This window comes from Phytophthora infestans, genomic scaffold (assembly GCF_000142945.1).
Source record: "Phytophthora infestans T30-4 supercont1.2 genomic scaffold, whole genome shotgun sequence".
NCBI lineage: Eukaryota > Oomycota > Peronosporomycetes > Peronosporales > Peronosporaceae > Phytophthora > Phytophthora infestans.
Genome location: NW_003303757.1, coordinates 371,120 through 387,748, shown reverse-complemented (window position 1 = coordinate 387,748; position 16,629 = coordinate 371,120). Strand labels below are relative to the sequence as shown.

The following is a 16,629-nucleotide window of genomic DNA, read 5'->3' as shown; positions in this document are numbered from 1 at the left end:
GCAAGATGAGAGGGCTATAAAGATTGAATGTTTCTAAATTGCGCGACAATCTTTCGATCACCCGCATTGCAATGGCTTCATCCACATTCCACAGCTTGAACAACTCCTTCATCTTCTTATTATCTTGGAGGGCGGCGTTCAGATTCTTTGGACTTACCAAGGCGTCCACTCGGGCAGCACTTCGTGCCACCTCCATTCGGTATCCGTTGTACGGTAGGACGAAGCGAACTAACGTTGTCTCCTTCATCGATAGCCTCGCGATGACTTGTTTGGAGATGATAGGGTCTGCATTCCATTGCCTAAATAAAGCCTTCATTGTAGTTATATCCTTCATCGCTGCCTTTAGCTTCGCTGGATTAACCAATTCATCAACTTTCGAAGCAATAGCGCTCCTCATCCTCCCTTCGTCGCGTGTAACCTTGTGGGCGCTGAGAAATCGACTCTCCGTCTCGATTGGCCTTAAGAGGTTCGCGGGATCTACTCCATCCGTAGATGCTTTCACTGATGTAGCCACGCTGCTTCCGACAAGGAGAGCAGCAACTATCAGGACAGTGTTGCCTACGCGCATCGAGTGTGAACTGAATCTCTTGGGCTTGATTTTGGAGGCAAATCGCAAAATTCATCTTTTGAACTGCTTGTGTTCGAGTCGTACAGTACTAATTTTAGAAACGGCATGCTTGGCGTCCGGGTATTTCTAAACAGGTGTTATCCAGATCTCACAACAGGTTTTGTCCAGAATGGAATTTATTTTTTTCCGAAAAATTCACTTTTCCTCACAACCACCGATTGGGAGAACAAGCCACGCGACAGCTCCCTGACCCCGCGAGTGCTGTCTCCCTTCCCCCCTCGCCATGACACGGACCCACAAGACTGCCATGATTAAAGCACAGATGGCGGAGAAGGTTCGCCTCGAAGAAGAGGAAGCACGCCGGCGAAACGAGACTCAGGTTAACGGCTGCTGAATTTGCAATTAGTACTTGAAGTAGTTGTTTTCAGCTCAAGCGAGCGCTCAAGTACTCAAGCCCCATTACCAGGATGTCTTCAAGATCCGACGACTTTGTTGGTTCCCAATTCAACATAGTCCAAAGTAAGACTGAATTCCCCTGACGCATTTGGATGATGAAGATTCAACTTGATCGCCACTATTATAATTGTCACCTCTTTGCAATTACGTGGAGGATACATGAAGTAGAGGCTAACCAACATTCTTCTTCAATACAGTCGAGATTGCTGTGGCTTATCGGCCCCACGAACAACGGCACAAGTGAAAATCGCTGGATTCGGATATAATCCTGAAGTTGCGAGTGAACCTCAGTGTACAAATCTGCCCGATGCATGACCATGTTTGTCTCTTCCAAAAGTTCAGTTAGGATATCCGCAGCCTCTTGGAGGGGAAAGGGCGTATTGACGACCCCCTTGGAACGGCAGCAGCAGAAGACGATGTCGGGGACCACTTCGTCCTGCTCTAACAATTCGATCAGATACAGAACAAGATAATAAGGCCGTCAAAACGGGCCTCATCAAACAGACTTACCTGATGGTTGCGCAGATATGCACCCACACGACCGTGGAGACGAGCGTTGGCTTTGCGCTTGACGTTCAGTCGGAGGTCGATGGGGTTACCCGTTTCAGTGAGCTCAAAAAGGAGCCCTGTCGCTCCGGCCACCGCTCTAGTTACGTACTTCTCCTGGCATGAATCGAATGTCGTGCGCTCCTTCCTCCTGCATCGGATTAACCGTCAGCGCGGAGCCATGGACCTTGTTCTCTTTGGCGGGGGCCGTGGTCACGGTTCTCCAGTCCGTTTATCTGACCAACGAGCTCTCGATGAAGCCGCATGAGCTCGGTCATGAGCGCCTCAAGATTGTTTAGAATAAACATCTTCTCGGTGTGATGTGCCGTAGTAAGGTTGGCAATATCGCGATCTCTACGCTCAATGCTAGCCGTAAGGCATTCGATGTTGCGATTGGCGGCGCGCAGTTCGCGTCTCAAGGACTGGTTCTCGGCTTTGAGGACGCCCACGGACATTGGGGTGGGCGTCCGGACGCGATTTTTTTTAAGTGAGCGGAGGGGGACTGGGAGCTGGCTCTAAGCTACTAACCGGATTGTGAAGGGTATTTTTTATTAGGAGGTCATCTGTTTGAAATTATTTACGACCTCCGCTCAGCGCTCCGCCTCGTTCATTTGAGCGTTTATTAATTTGTGAGAGGCTGGCTAGCTAGCTTTATGAACGAGAGCTGACAGTGAGAAACAAAGCAAGGCACAGGCGTTCATGCTCCGCCGTGCAACAACAGATACAAAAACGGATCTAAGACGGCAACTACATCGCCACATTCTGAAGGGGCGCTCAGTGGGGCTTCTGGAACTTCAGCGGTAGGCGGTGGGGGGGCTGCTCGCTGCAAGAAGCAGCATGTACGCGTTAGCATTGGCGAGTGAGATAGCGTCACAAGGCAGTGACGTAGGGAGAGTGCCAGCTCGTACTTGCTTGTCCTTGTGTCGGAGGCGCGCCAACTTGTGCGTGGGTGTAAGTAGTGGACGGGTCTGTCCGAGCGCACGCCGTATGTAGCCTTCCTTGATCAGCTGCTGAACCAGGTAGCAGCTCATGTTGGACGCGCGCTGAAGCAGACGCTGGTTTTCGCGCTCATTGACAGGAACTGCAGCGATTCTCTCGCACAGCTCAGCTCGATCCACCTTCTTCCTATTAATACCACATGCGCTCTTCCTTGACTTGACCACGGCTGCTACTCGATCTCCCATCGAATTGATTCCACGCCTCCAAATTCGTTCGACAACTTGGCGGCCCACACGGAAGTACGCTGCAACCCGAACGATCTTTCCATGTTTGAGCACTCCTCCCACGCTGCGAAGCAGTAAGGTATCCCAGACGGCCTGGCGCTCACTGTCTGTGATCTTCCCCAGGTCCCAGCTTTCAAAATGAAAGGGAGCCAGTCTGGTCGGGAAAGCGCGGGAGATTCGAAATCCAAAAAGTGATCGGCATAGAGGGGGTATTTTGTTGGGTAAGCTGTAATATAATTTGAAATGGTTATCTTTTTCCGAGCGATAACAACGAGCCAGACATTGTTTTATGATGCTTGGCGCGTCCAATTTTTGTGGAATTTTGCAGGCTTTTCTATCGGTTTCAAACACCAGTCTCAGCTTGATAACGACTCCTTAAATTACTAAGACATCCTCTATTCAGTACCATACAGAACATTTTTCGGGATTGAAAGGGTTAATGCAGTAATCGCGTTTTTTATTGTGTATTCCGACCGTTTTGGTTCAATTCAACGAGTCTATCGCATACAAATTCCTGTTTTTAACGGCGTTATAAATCTCATTAAGATTTTAATTAAAAGGAATACATGTAAATTTCTAACGATCGTTATTAGACTTTAAAGTTAGTTAAAAGTAGTGATGCGGCGTGTAGCAACAAACGTCGGGCGTGTGGAAAGGCGACCGACACTATAACTTATTCCCAGCGCATTCGACAAATGCTATAGGCACTTCGTTTGCACCCATGCCTGGAAACCCTCTAGTCGGCCCAAGGGAAAAAGAAAGAGCTATGTCGCTAAGTCTACGCAGTGCGACGCTCAGTTATAAGTTGCAGTTTTTTTTGGGAGCACATGACTTACCATACTATTCAAGATCTGAAATTAACTCTGTATCAGCGTACGTCTGCGGTAGTATCAGGAACCGTGTTGACACGAAGGTACGTATACTATGATATGATACTTGTTATAAATGTCATTTTGACCATGATGCTCTTTACATTTACTTTGACACCTATCGCTGTGCGTGTACCTTTATACGGACTGAATTGCTGCCTTATTGTCATGTGAATGTTTGGTATATGATTGCAAACGAGAGCCCGCTTCCGATAAAGCAAGTACATTCACCCGCGTCAGTCTACATTGTCCCCTTACTATCCCTGTTCCGGACGCAAATCTCCTGGTGACGATCACGTGTGCCACATGTATCAAATGCGAGGGTCGGCGCTTTGCAGCTCGAGGTAGAAGATGCCCAATAACACGATCAAATTTCGGACAGCACATGATATCCACGCGATTTGCAGGCATCTTGAGCGAAATGGTACGCCTACTTACAGGAAATTTAAAGTCAAGCTGAACCGATTCAAGGACGTCGTTACAGAGGGTGTGGCGACGGGCGTGACAGACGGAAAAGAGAAAGGGACTTCAGAAATTCCTTCAGCTCCTGAGGAGAAGGAATACCCAGCCACAATAACACTAAGCGAGCTTGAGGCAGCGAATACTCTGAACAGTGCGGAAAAAAACAGTCTCCGTCTAGTCATTCCACTGCGGTGTCAATTTCGAGTCACTTTGCTGAAGTGCCTTACCGACGAAGTGATTGCCACCAAAAGTCACTTTGCTGAAGTAAAAGCTACAGAAAGCCACTCAGCTGTGAGACACGACAAGAAGCACGTTCCCTCAGCAAAAAGATCCAGCTCGGGGTCAAGCGACGCAGCTGTTTTTAGAGACAACGCGTGAAAAGCACTTAACTGTACTGCGAGAGCACTGTAAACTTGGGGAAACGCACAAAAATGTGTCTAAGCACTTTCAAACTTTGAAAAACACAGTAAGAAGCCAGAACTTGCATTAAGATGCTCGCTGGCACTCCAATACCAGGTACCTCCACAAAGGTAAAAGAACAGCCTGCATTTTGTGCATGGCAGGCGCACTCGTGGCTTGAGTGTGCGCAGAGCAGCGCAATTCAGCCGCCCTAGAGTGGAGTCCAGCGTCCAATCAGATCGAGTCTCCGTTCATTCTCGCGAGCTTGGCGAAGCATGCCCCGGACGCTGCTCTGGAGAGAGCTGGGGTGTGAGCTCGGCGTCGACGAGGCCGACATCATCCTCGGCACGTTCAAGACCCACAGCACGGACAAGAGCAACACAATGCCCTGCACTGTGTGTCGTAGTGGTTACCACCACAGCATGCGTTACAGGCTGCTTAAATGCGAGTCGTCCACCTGCAGCAACACTACTTGCTCTTGGCGAGGCAAGGTGCTTGTCTGCTCTGAGTCCGGTGACGCCTACATTTATGAGCTGGGGGACCACCTCACTGGTGCATCCTCCCCGAAGCGCCCGAAGCTATCTAGGAAGCAGAAAGATTACTGCCGAGAACTCTCACGACAAAGGCTGCGGCCACTCCGCATCCAGCAAGCCATGGCCCAGAAGTTTCATCTGCCTGCATCTGCCATCCCTCCTCTGAACAAAGTCCAAAACTTCTGCAACTACTTCAACCGCACCGAGCTGGACAATCACGACCGCGTCGAAGACCTGACGCAGTGGATTCATGCGCGCGCGTTTACTGGCACGGAGGACGAGAACGAGACCTTCACGTTCGCTTGGGACCTTGACACGGAGGGAAGGCCTGCTATGGGCGACGGTTCGGATGAAGAGCCTTTGTGGTAGGTTTGACGACGAAGACGCTTGTGAGACGGCTTTCGCTTCCTCCTGAGAGCTACATCCGGCATATGGACGCCACGTTCAAGCTAAACACGTCCGACTACCCTGTCATCGTGGTCGAAATATCCGATCGTGTGCGCAGTTTCCACGTCGTTGCAGTTTTCGTCGTCTCTCAGCGCCTGCAGCCGATCTACGAGGCCTGCTTGGCTTCTCTAAGCAGGATCTACTACAGAATTACAAGCAAATTACTAGCACCTCGCTACGTGATGGGGGACGCCGAGAAAGCACAACGGAATGCAGTATTCATGGTGTTCCGCGAAGACCCAGAGCTGCAATATCTGATGTGTTTTTCCACGTTATGACTAACGTGGAAAATCGGTTGAAAGAATTTCCCTCACATGTAGCAGCAGCGTTAGTGCGTGGGCTTTACGACCTGCACTTTGCCCGCGACCAAATTTCATATTCCTGGATGCTGGATCACTATTTGCAAACTTGGAGGAGATACCCGGACCTGGTGGATTTCTGTTCCTACTTTGAAGGGCAGTGGCTTCGTGGAAACTTTACTTTGGGGCAGTGCTACTTAACTCCCAGTGGTTTCGCCACCACCAACAACCCTGTTGAGCAGTTCAACAGGGTGTTGAAACGAGACTACACGCTACGACGACGTTTGAAAATGGGAACACTACTAAAAGAGCTGAGCGACTGCTGCAGGCATGAATCGACAAAACAACGGCTTTTCCGTGCCACACCAGACGCTGCGCCTGCCCTGACGCGCCGTGTTGTGGAGCTTACTCGCGAAAAGCTGTTGGCTCGCAACATTGCTGCCGATACCAGTCTGGGTGACGCTGGTGTGACGCACGTGTTGGCACTGCCGGCCAAACGCATCGTGGTGGAGGGAGTTAAGCGCTCAACAGAAGAGCAGATAGCAGCGTCAGCGCAAATGGGCGCAAACTACGCACAGATGGAGGTGCAGGATCAGCCGCCCTACGGTTGGAGTGTTTATCTACGATCGCAATGGTGTCCTTGCAACTACTGCTTCAAGTTCGGGACGTGCGTTCACCTACTGTTTGCTCAACGGGCTTCCGATCGACTTGATGGAGCAGGGAGGCGATTGCTGGTGGATCGCCGAGTAACTGGGAAGCGCAGGAGGGATACGCTCGGAGGAGGGCCTCGTCTAATCGGTCCAGCGCTGTCGTTGGAGTGAAGTAGTGTGTCCGGCACTTGCATGCGGCTCTACATCAACTCGTAAACGCCTGTAGTGTACTTATAATACGTGGAGGGGGACAGTATATATGAGTACTTAGTTTCGAATACGTTTGCGAGTCCAGGACACGCTGCAAGGCTCGGATTCGCATAATACACATATCAGTACACTTTTAAAAGGCACTGCAAGCGAGGATATTGTAACCAACACTAATATAGCTCCAGCATCTGCACGTTTGCATGTACAGTAGCATATGATCCTCCAATGTTTCGGAAACGTAATGACGAGAGTGTTCTGACCGAGGAAGTTGGCGGACACTAACTTCCGCGCTTGTACAGTGTCCGATATGCCTGTAGTAAGACATACTTAACTAGTAAAGATGCAGGATGTTCATTTTGCAAGTTCTGGATCTAAATAACTATGGAACTGATGTAACAAACCAAAATTGATTTAGCAGTGATTCTACTCCTACTGCTCCTCCTTCCAGCAGTCGTCACACGCACATTTAAACCAGACTTTGACGCCGTAGTTTACTGTGATCTGGGTTCCCTCCCTGACAGCTTTCCTCATCACTACGAGGATCTTTACGTTGCTTCCATTCCGTATCTCGAGAAAATCAGCGTTCGGCTGGCAAGCGTGTGAGAGGAACCGCATCATCGAGCCACAGTGAAGCGCCTCAATGTACACGTACTTCTTTGCTGTAGACTTCGTATAGTACAGCATTGTATATCCACTGTTGTTCTTCTTCGCCACCTCCGGTTGACCTTCGACCTGTGCGTAGTCTCCGACGTGCGGAAACGATAGCCCTGGAGGAATCCGGCATTCGTTGATCTCATCTACTCCGTCCGGCCACTCCACTGCGGCTATAGGCGGCGGGATCGTCAGGGTTCTCTCCTCTTGCGCAGGATACTCCGGCCGTCTAGCATGTAGCGCTTTCAGTTGCTCTCGTACGAAAGGAAGACTCAAAAAGTCCTTGGTCTTCTTAGCCGTGATGTTGCTAGCATGGTACACATTCGCACCGGACCTGGTAATCGCACACTTCGCCATGTGCCTCTTTTTCCGCGAACGCGGAACATGCCACTGGGTCAATCTCTTCTTCGCCTGTGGCGAATTTTACTGCGGTCTAACCGGGTCGGAATGGCAGCCAGGTACTGCTGGGGGTCCAGCATCTCTTCTGGGCTCTCCACCGGCTGCGAGGTGTCTTCGGCAGGATCCTCACTCTCCAGACGTCCGCCTGTACGTGAGGGACTTGGTCGTAGGGCAATGCTGCGCTCCACCGTCACAGCCGAAGTGCTGGGCGGCGAAGCGGCGTTTACCACTGATTCCACAGAATCAGAATCAGATTCTGGAACCACTAAGTAAACCGTTATCTCCTCAGAAACTCGTCTTGGCATCTCTTCCTCGCTTGCACGTCCTTCCTCAACGTCTGTAAAGTCACTGGCACTTTTGCGCGGCGGCTGAAAACTCGAATCGCAGGTGCTGGAGCCTCCGACGTCTGGATCTTTAGGACGCGGCTCTTGCGGTAGCCTCTGGGGTCCCCAGCGACGAATCCTCGCGAATAGTACTGAATCAAGTCGCCGGCTCGAAGGGTCTCGTGCGGTAACTCGCTCCGCTGGAGGCCTACCATGCCGCTGGGGCTGGTGCTGGCGGGTGCTCGGCGACGGCTGTGCGCGACTGCTGGGCTCCGGATCGGAGTCCGATCCAACGGGCTGCAGATCAGCAGCTGCAGTCCGCTACATTCAGAAGACATTTGTTCACCGGACGAGCCCGACAAACTGGGGGCCTGTCTCTCTCGCTAGCAGATAGGCGAGAGTGCGGCGCGAGAACTGCTCGAGCAGTGCAGGCGTGGGCGGCGCTGCTAAGCGGTCCCGGCCATGGCGTTTTGTGGATTGTTTGCTGTGATTTTCAGGTCTGAGCATGTGTTCCTAACGTTTTCTTGTTTTTAAAGGGGGGATACCATGACTAGATTAATCAGGCGCAGGAAGCCAAGCACCTGAGACTGGGTGGTTCTCGTGAAGAAGCGCAACAACTCGTTTAACGTTCACTTTGATGCTATATCGACATTGGGGGGGGGCAAATATTCAGGAGATTACTAGGATTGTTTTACAGCACAATCTAAAGATTCCGGTTATTTTGTTTGGCTGCGTTCCTATTCGTAAACTTGGCCGATACGGTAATCTCAAAACGCTAAAGAGGGATGCTAATGGAAGGCGTGAAGGGCAAATTAGCGCTAGTACCCCTCGCAAATAATTTCCTAATACCCAAATATTAGTTTTGAATGACGCTAAAAATGATCGACACATATTATCTATTTGTCCAATGCTTGGGTCAGATATTAATACTGACTATTACTCTCTAATTACAAGGAATTACCGGAGCTGCAGGCTGACAATCTTCTCTCTTGAGCAACTGCTCGAAGGCAACGCGCAGTCGAGAAACTATCACTTTCACACTTCATTAATTTAAGCACCATAAACGCTCTGCAGCACCATAAACGCTCAGTAACAAAAACGTTACGGTAGCAGCACATTTAGATGTGACCTCTCTGCACGAGTGGCTACTCTATGCCTGTACACCAGGTTGAAGGTCAACTATAGCAAGCAATTAATGAGGGCGTCGTATGTGCGGGTCACACATAAAAATTAAGTCTATCCAAATTTTGTAGACCCATTACGTGAAATGAACGGCACTAAATTGGGTAAGCCACATTCACTACTTTTCCATGGGCGGAAATGCCATTTTGTCGAGTGAAGTGGGGGCTTTTGGTGAGGTGTCATAGATCGCTACGATGGCTACACGCTACCGATGGATTGGTGTAGTGTGCTAGAGGAGCGTACCAGCTTGGTCCGTGCGCATTGGCTTTGCGCTACACGCTTGTGAGGACGTGCAAAACATGTCCTCTGTTGAATGGTTCTTCACAAGCATGACAGTTTCTAGAACTCGTAATATTTCATATTATTCCGATATGAAGCAACGTAGTACGGGTGTGTTGTTCTGCGTACATCATGTAAGCGAGGGGATATTGAAGAAAATGCACCGCAATTTGTTTTTAATCGCAGCATATTTTGCCCAAAATTATTTCTTCTATATTGACTGCAAACAAGGGGTCGGACTTCTTGTCAAGGACCGGAATGGTTTCAGAACATTTCCTCGCATGAACGTGATAGAAAAAATAGATGTGGAAGGTGGTTAACAATGGCAAGATTTAGTAATTGCCTTTGCTGTTGATCTGGAGAGTGTCAAAAAGATGATATAATAAATGGTAGCAACTACTACAGTAAAAACAATCAATTTATAGTTTTGGCCAGGATCGATTCTGACCTCAGCTGATTGTGCCATGTCCCAGGGTGTGCTAATGATATTTTTGTGCTACGTAAGACGTGGATGTTAGTATATGAGCCTCCGGTATCAATACTTATTTGAACTTGGATCCTTTCCGTTTACAAACAAATGGTTTTTATTATTTATCTAACGGACAAATAACATGCTGGGATAAGTTAGTAGTTTTGACGTTATTCCTCTCTACCAGACGATCTATATAACAAGCGTGTCCATGCAGTTACGGTTTCGCTTTCAGCGTGTGCGTACACGCGCCCCCACAAGGAAATTCCACGAATGTGCATGCTTCTCACTAAAATTATGTTTTTATGTAGCTGTGAATTTGTATCAGCCTGGGCTGCAGTAAACACGACAAAGCATTCTGTCTGCTATTAATCCAACACTCCGAGCGCGAATGGATTGCGTTAAAAACCACCGAGATAACTTCAAAGCGATCATTTTCACGATTCTCACTCCTCCATTCCCATTCCGTAAGTTTCTGATATTCTTGCAAGTTCCTCAAGTGGCTAAGTCGTTAAGCTATTACCAACAAGGAAATTCTTTATAAAAGTACAATCGAGGAGAATCCAAAGCGGCACGTTTTTTCCTTTTAAATAACGAGCGTACATTATTATTTTCTACCGGTTTTCATTGTGTGCGTTATACAGTTCCCTTTAATGTGCGAACGCCGACCAATTTTGCCGTTTTAACTTAAATGTATTTAATAAGTCAGTCACATACAAACTTCCTGTTATTTTGAAGCTGCCCAGATCGTACTTAGGTCGATATGTATCGTGTGCTCTAAGTCAGGCCAATTCTATATCAGATTTGCGTTTTTGCGGGCACGTTTAATCAAAGAACCGAGCAGGGAAGTTTTGAGTTGAGAACACAATCCATGCTACCATTATATTACCATTTGTATTTCTCTTTAATACTTGATGCTATTATTGTGCATTTCAAAGATTTTGTCATTTTCACTTGGCCTGATGCTCTATTTATAATAATAGAGTTCGTTTTTAAGAGATAATAAATCGATCTAGCTAGACAGCTAATAAATTGAGCCACGGCAGCCAAAACGACCGCTCGGGATCGATAAACCATCGAATCCACGTCTATACCCTCTAAATCCGCCATTTTTTGTCGTTTTAAAAAGAAAATTTCAGATAAAACAAATCGATGCCTGCCTATTCCCAGCTTAGTTTTATGCCTGGGTTTATGCTCCGGCCATGCTTGATAGATACTATAAAACGTAGGGACATATAATTTGCAGAGCACAATAAATTAGACGGTAGTAAAAACGGACTTGCCTTTTCACTAGTGATAGGTCTGAAACATTATCAGTGTAATGATAGGAATTAAAAGGTAGTCATAAAGTAAAACAACATTCTATATAATAGATAATTTTGGCAAGACTCCACAACGAAGAAGAGAGTTCTCTGGATTTTAATCCAGAGTTGTTATGGCAGTCTGACTGGAGGTCTGAATTTTGAAATGATAGCACACGGAAACTTAATATTATATCACAATATACTGCAATCATTACAAGACGAAATGCGATGTCGCGTGTGCCTCAATACACATTAAAGGAGTGTTGGTCCATACTAGCGCAACATTCACTGGGTTCCCAGGCACTCATCTGTCACTATTCTAGTTTCGTTTTCTTCCCTTCCCCCAAGCTCCCACGAAACTATTAATTCACAGAGAATCAGGAACGAATGCACATTCTCGGACGAAACCACGGGATCCAGGAGGAAACTGATGAAGTCGCTGATCCACGGATGATTTTCCACCTGGTACAGTGCAAAACATTGGTTAGTTTAGCCATTTCAAGACACAAAATACAGCACACGTACCCGGAAGTCATCACTCTCAGCACAACCAACGAGCACAGTGGCGATAGCTTCAGTACGAAGACGCAGGAACTTGCCCCATTGAGATCCGTCTAGCATTGCAGGAAGCAGAGGCTCCATTAGTTCATTCGCTATTGGGTGGATATCCTCACGACGGGCTGCTGCAATTCGCGTAAGACCAGACACGATACGGTTCGCTGTCGACTTGGAATATCGATCCAGTTGATTGATAGCCTGACAGAGCGTCACGACAGCAAGTTGACGGCATGTTGCGTACTCTGCACTAGCTTCGGGAACTGTCGAGGCTCGTAAAACTTTACGCTACGCAGTACCGTGGAATTAATCCGTTGGGGCCGTCCATCCCTCATTCTATTCGGTATTCCCAGTATAAAAGTACACTAAATCCAGAGCTTCCCGTGCACCGCACGGCATTGTTAAACTATGCCCCGAGAAGGCCACTATTGGTCCTGAGTTTGCACCCGCGTCCGGACGGCCTGCAAATCGCAAGGATGCTCGCTACGCTCGCTTTAGGTGCCCTACTCGCTTTGTGCGGGGTCAAGTTTGGCCTTAACCCTTCGTTGTGGAGCATACCGATAAACCTAACCCTAGAGATGTCCTATGAGCAACCAAAATGATTAGACCCTCTCTATTCGCTGAATGTGCGGAGATATGTTCTGCAGGGAATAACACTTTGAAGGAGTTAAATCACTCTAAATAGAAGGTGTTATCACGCCTTATCATTGCGATTCGCAACGAATCTCGTCCGCCAATGATATACGATACATCTAGAGGATGGACTTAGAAGTCATGTAGCTTCGCGTGGCATAAAGCGCTGACTAGATTACGACTTTAAATAGAATGAATAGAATGTAATCGTCACGACGCTTTGATCATCAAATGGTGCTGCGAACCAGGCCTGATGTTTTGCAACTGCATGAGGCGGACAATTGCTAGCGGAAACGACCTAAGCTAGACGCATCAGGGTTAGTTCGGGGTCAAGATGCACGCTAACAGGGTTGTTCAATTACTTGATTATCACATTATTAGCGGAAAAAGCCTCGGACAAAACGTAAACAACTGTACTTAATACATATATATTCAAAATAAGACAGCCTTCAATCTGCGGCGGTCGAAGAGATGCTAGCGGATGACTCTTCAAGTAAGGTTTGATGTGCTCAAAACGAAAAAAAGCAATGCACTGTTTTGAGCTGTTGAGGACCGTCGCGCACTACCAGCCACTTGGCTAGCAAAAGGAGCCACCTTATCACGACGGCTTTACCCTTTCGAAGAAGAAGCTCGAGGCGTAGCTTGAAACCAATCTTTCGACTAGCCACGCGGTTGCTTGCGTCATTCAGTTGCTTAGATCTTCCCATATCCACAAGAACGAGCAGGTTTGCGAGTGACGCATGACCCGCACACCGACCGCATGCTTAGCGAGCATCTAATCGACTTTTGCGAAGGCCTTTCGCCAGCTGCCTACTGAGGAAGTGCTGCTGAGCAACGAGCCGCCCCCGAGAGCTACGTTGATGTGTCATCCTTGACACATCGCAACAGCCCGACATATGTGAAGTTTAGAAACAGCTACTCGCGTAAATTGGTGCCTCTCTTGGTGACTACGGTGACGTCGGCGATGAGGACACATATCGCGCGTGAACGTCCGAGTTCAATATTTGCTTCTACGGTTTGCATGAACATTTGCGTCAAGATTGTGCAGACCCTAGCCATGCTTTTGGTTGCTGACGTTGCCGGTGATCGGCAAGCAACCGGAGCTGCGCTCGGATCGGCCAACCTATATTGGGATCATGTGGCCATGTGCAAGCCCTCTTTCGGTGCTGCCTACTGGGGTTCATGGGATTGGTTTTCGTCATTTTGTTCGTCTGCGTTGAAGGTGGAAAACAGTAAAGGTGAAAAACATTCAGCTTGGACTGATGCTAAAGACGCACTTTACTCTGTGTGACTGTGCACCACGAAGGTGCCCGTTGCGTACGCCATTGGTTTCTTTCTCGTGCAGTACGGCTACACGGAAATAGCTTGCAGCTCTTTGATCTTGAAATGTTCGACGACACAGCGGCACAAGGAGACAGCTGCTAATCCCATGGAAATTAATTTAATTTTTTTTTCTTAGGATGAACATGGCGCCTACAACGACGGTATTAGCCTAATTAGCGACGACGCTGATCTGGCCTACAACGCCGTTCGCCATGTGAATTCATTAAATCTACCCTTCTTAATGAGCAAGTTCGGCCTTGAGTGGATGCTCGCTCTGTCCACCGTGGTATATATGCTATTTTTTGCCATGGATGAATATCATCACTTATCCGACCTCTCTTAAGGTTACTATCAGCATTAATGGCCAATCATATAATATTCAGTTTTGAATAACCAATCATATCCAAGTAATATGTCATTCTTGGCCAATCAATTCGTGAAGGGTTAGGTTGGTCATCTTAACCCCACATCGGTCCGATGGACACGGAAAATATGTGTATTCCCCTACAAATATTTAGATGGCGGCATATCACACATTTTTTTCATTTGTCCAACCAGCGCAATCCTTTCGATACATTCGACTAAATTAGCGCTATCTAAAATCTGTTAAGTAGCTGCAATTTGTAGAAAGCAATAAAGTCACCATTCTGGCGACACCAGCTTTACGGCGAGGGCTGCGGCAGAGTGGCGGATCGGATTTGTATTAATAAGTAATTCAATTAACACGTAGTACGTGTATTAATACATGCTCAGCCTCCGCGTACCAGTGCCAACCGCTAGTAGATACTACGTATTACGGAGCTGTACTTCAGTGCAGATTTCGTACAAGTACCGGTACATGAATTTATTACATTAATACTACAGTATTATACTGTACGTAAACAAGCACCCTCTGTCGCCCCACCTTGCCTTATCCTAACGCAGCGCCACCACAGCAGCATTCGGCTCCGAACGCTTATTCTCATCCTAGATGCAGCACTTCCGGATGGAGCGACGCCACGCTGCTCCGCGCGCAATCTTCTTGCTCTTGGGAGTCGCATCCTCCTCCTCCACGATGACATCTTCTCCTAATCCATTGCCACCTCCATCGCCTTGGTCCTCTCCGCTCCCAGTGTCATGATCTCCTCCACGGTCACGCTCTATACGGAGCTCAACGACGCTCTGCAGCGCAAAAGCGCGGCTCCCAGCAAGCGATGCAACTGTCTCAGCGACATCGATCTCGGTATCGAACCCATTTCGTTCACGAACACCGTCGTGCACAGCTACTCGGACAAACCCAGGTCGCGACGCCGCCACAAGATCGCCAGCAAAACACATCGCATGCTATCGCAATCCGCGTGTCGAGGCCACCACCACCACATAACCACGCAATACACTTTAAAAAAGGCGACTGGGTACACTGGCAGCAAGCTTGCTGCAGACCCGTCATCCAACCTCTTTGACTCCAGCGGCAGCATATCCTCACTCGACACGCTCGCCACACTCGTCCAACCCTGACCCGCCCATTAACATGCTAATGTCCCGACCATGAGCTTCCACACCAATGCACCAGAGCGCCGTCCACACCGCAGCTCTGTCGAGCAACGCGCCGAACACGTCCATCTTGGTCATCGTCACAGCGCCGCGTCGCCCTCCAAGATCTTCACCACCGTCCACTCGCTTTTACCATCGCTGCTGTCTCCGCTGCTGGTCACCCGCCATCCCTCCACTGCCGCCGCCGTCACCATACTTGGTCACCGCCACCCTTTCGCCCGCCACCCTTGCGCCCGTCTCCATGCTCGCTCGCCGCCGTCTTCACTTTTGCGCCGCACCCACCGCCATCCGTCTGCACGCTGGACTCTTTTTTGGTAAGGTAAGCCTTTGTGGCCCACAACAGCTAAACTTTTACTTGTTTTGAAACATATTGTTTTTATGTACCATTCATTTGGTACAGGTACGATAAGATCATCCGGTCCGATAAATTTTGGTATGGCTTCGGTGACGGTACGGAGCTCGCCGCTACGGATTTCGAAGTTTGTTTATCCGTCACAGCGCCACGAGATGGGCTGCGATCTAGAGATCAGAGCTTGAATCTCGGCCAATTGCGTCGGTCAGTCAACGTTTCTATTTGCACCGCACTTCGCTTAGCTACGAGCTGCCGATAGGATATATTTGCTGAACAGGGTATGTCGAACTCTTAACGGCGCGACGTTATTTGTGCCACCTACATACAGGTAGCTGTTAATCTGCGGTGGCGATTTCTAAACGGGGTACTTCGGACTATTGTAGCTTAAAGTGGTATTGTGTTTGATGCGAGTGTGGACTTGACGAGCCGATTTGAGTGTGATTTTATTGCGAAACCGGTTTGACCGCCCTTGAAAGGGTGTTTGGACAAAGTGAATTTCTTGTCGACACACTGGCGTACATAGTATTTATCAAACTTGTGGTTAAGGCTTTGTCCTGCCATGCCGATGGCAAAAATATTGTTAAACACTACGCACTGGGCTGTCAGCTTTTACGTTTTGGTGATGTGCGCTGCGGGGCATCACGCGGTAGTAATTGCGAGGTAGCTTGAAGACATCTGGGTTGAAGTGACGGACAGAGATTGGGACGTTGGCGCGATTGTGACAGACAACGCTGGCCTGATATTTGTTTCTTGCGCTACGTAGCCCATTATGTCAATAACCTCGTCAAAGTAATGCTGAAACGAATTTAAACTTGATGCTAAGCAATTCGCAGCAGCAGCAATAGTGAGGCTTTTTGAATCCAACCTCTGAAACGAGGCTTGTTCGTGCAAAAAAAGAAATTATTGCGCGTTACGGGAAAACATCAGCTCCTACCCTCTTTTCGTTTTGCCTTATTCGATGGAA

The 16,629-nt window shown here is 48.4% G+C and overlaps 1 protein-coding gene across 1 annotated transcript; it reads right to left on the bottom strand.

The window, feature by feature from the left end:
* Positions 1–11,125: 11,125 nt before the first annotated feature.
* Positions 11,126–13,164, bottom strand: PITG_01202 (uncharacterized protein; the record flags this gene model as incomplete). Its single annotated transcript, XM_002907832.1, has 5 exons — positions 11,126–11,181; positions 11,641–11,731; positions 11,795–12,087; positions 12,703–12,741; positions 13,071–13,164. 5 exons carry the CDS (start codon positions 13,162–13,164, stop codon positions 11,126–11,128), a joined length of 573 nt encoding a protein of 190 aa, XP_002907878.1.
* Between the last annotated feature and the right edge of the window lie 3,465 nt (positions 13,165–16,629).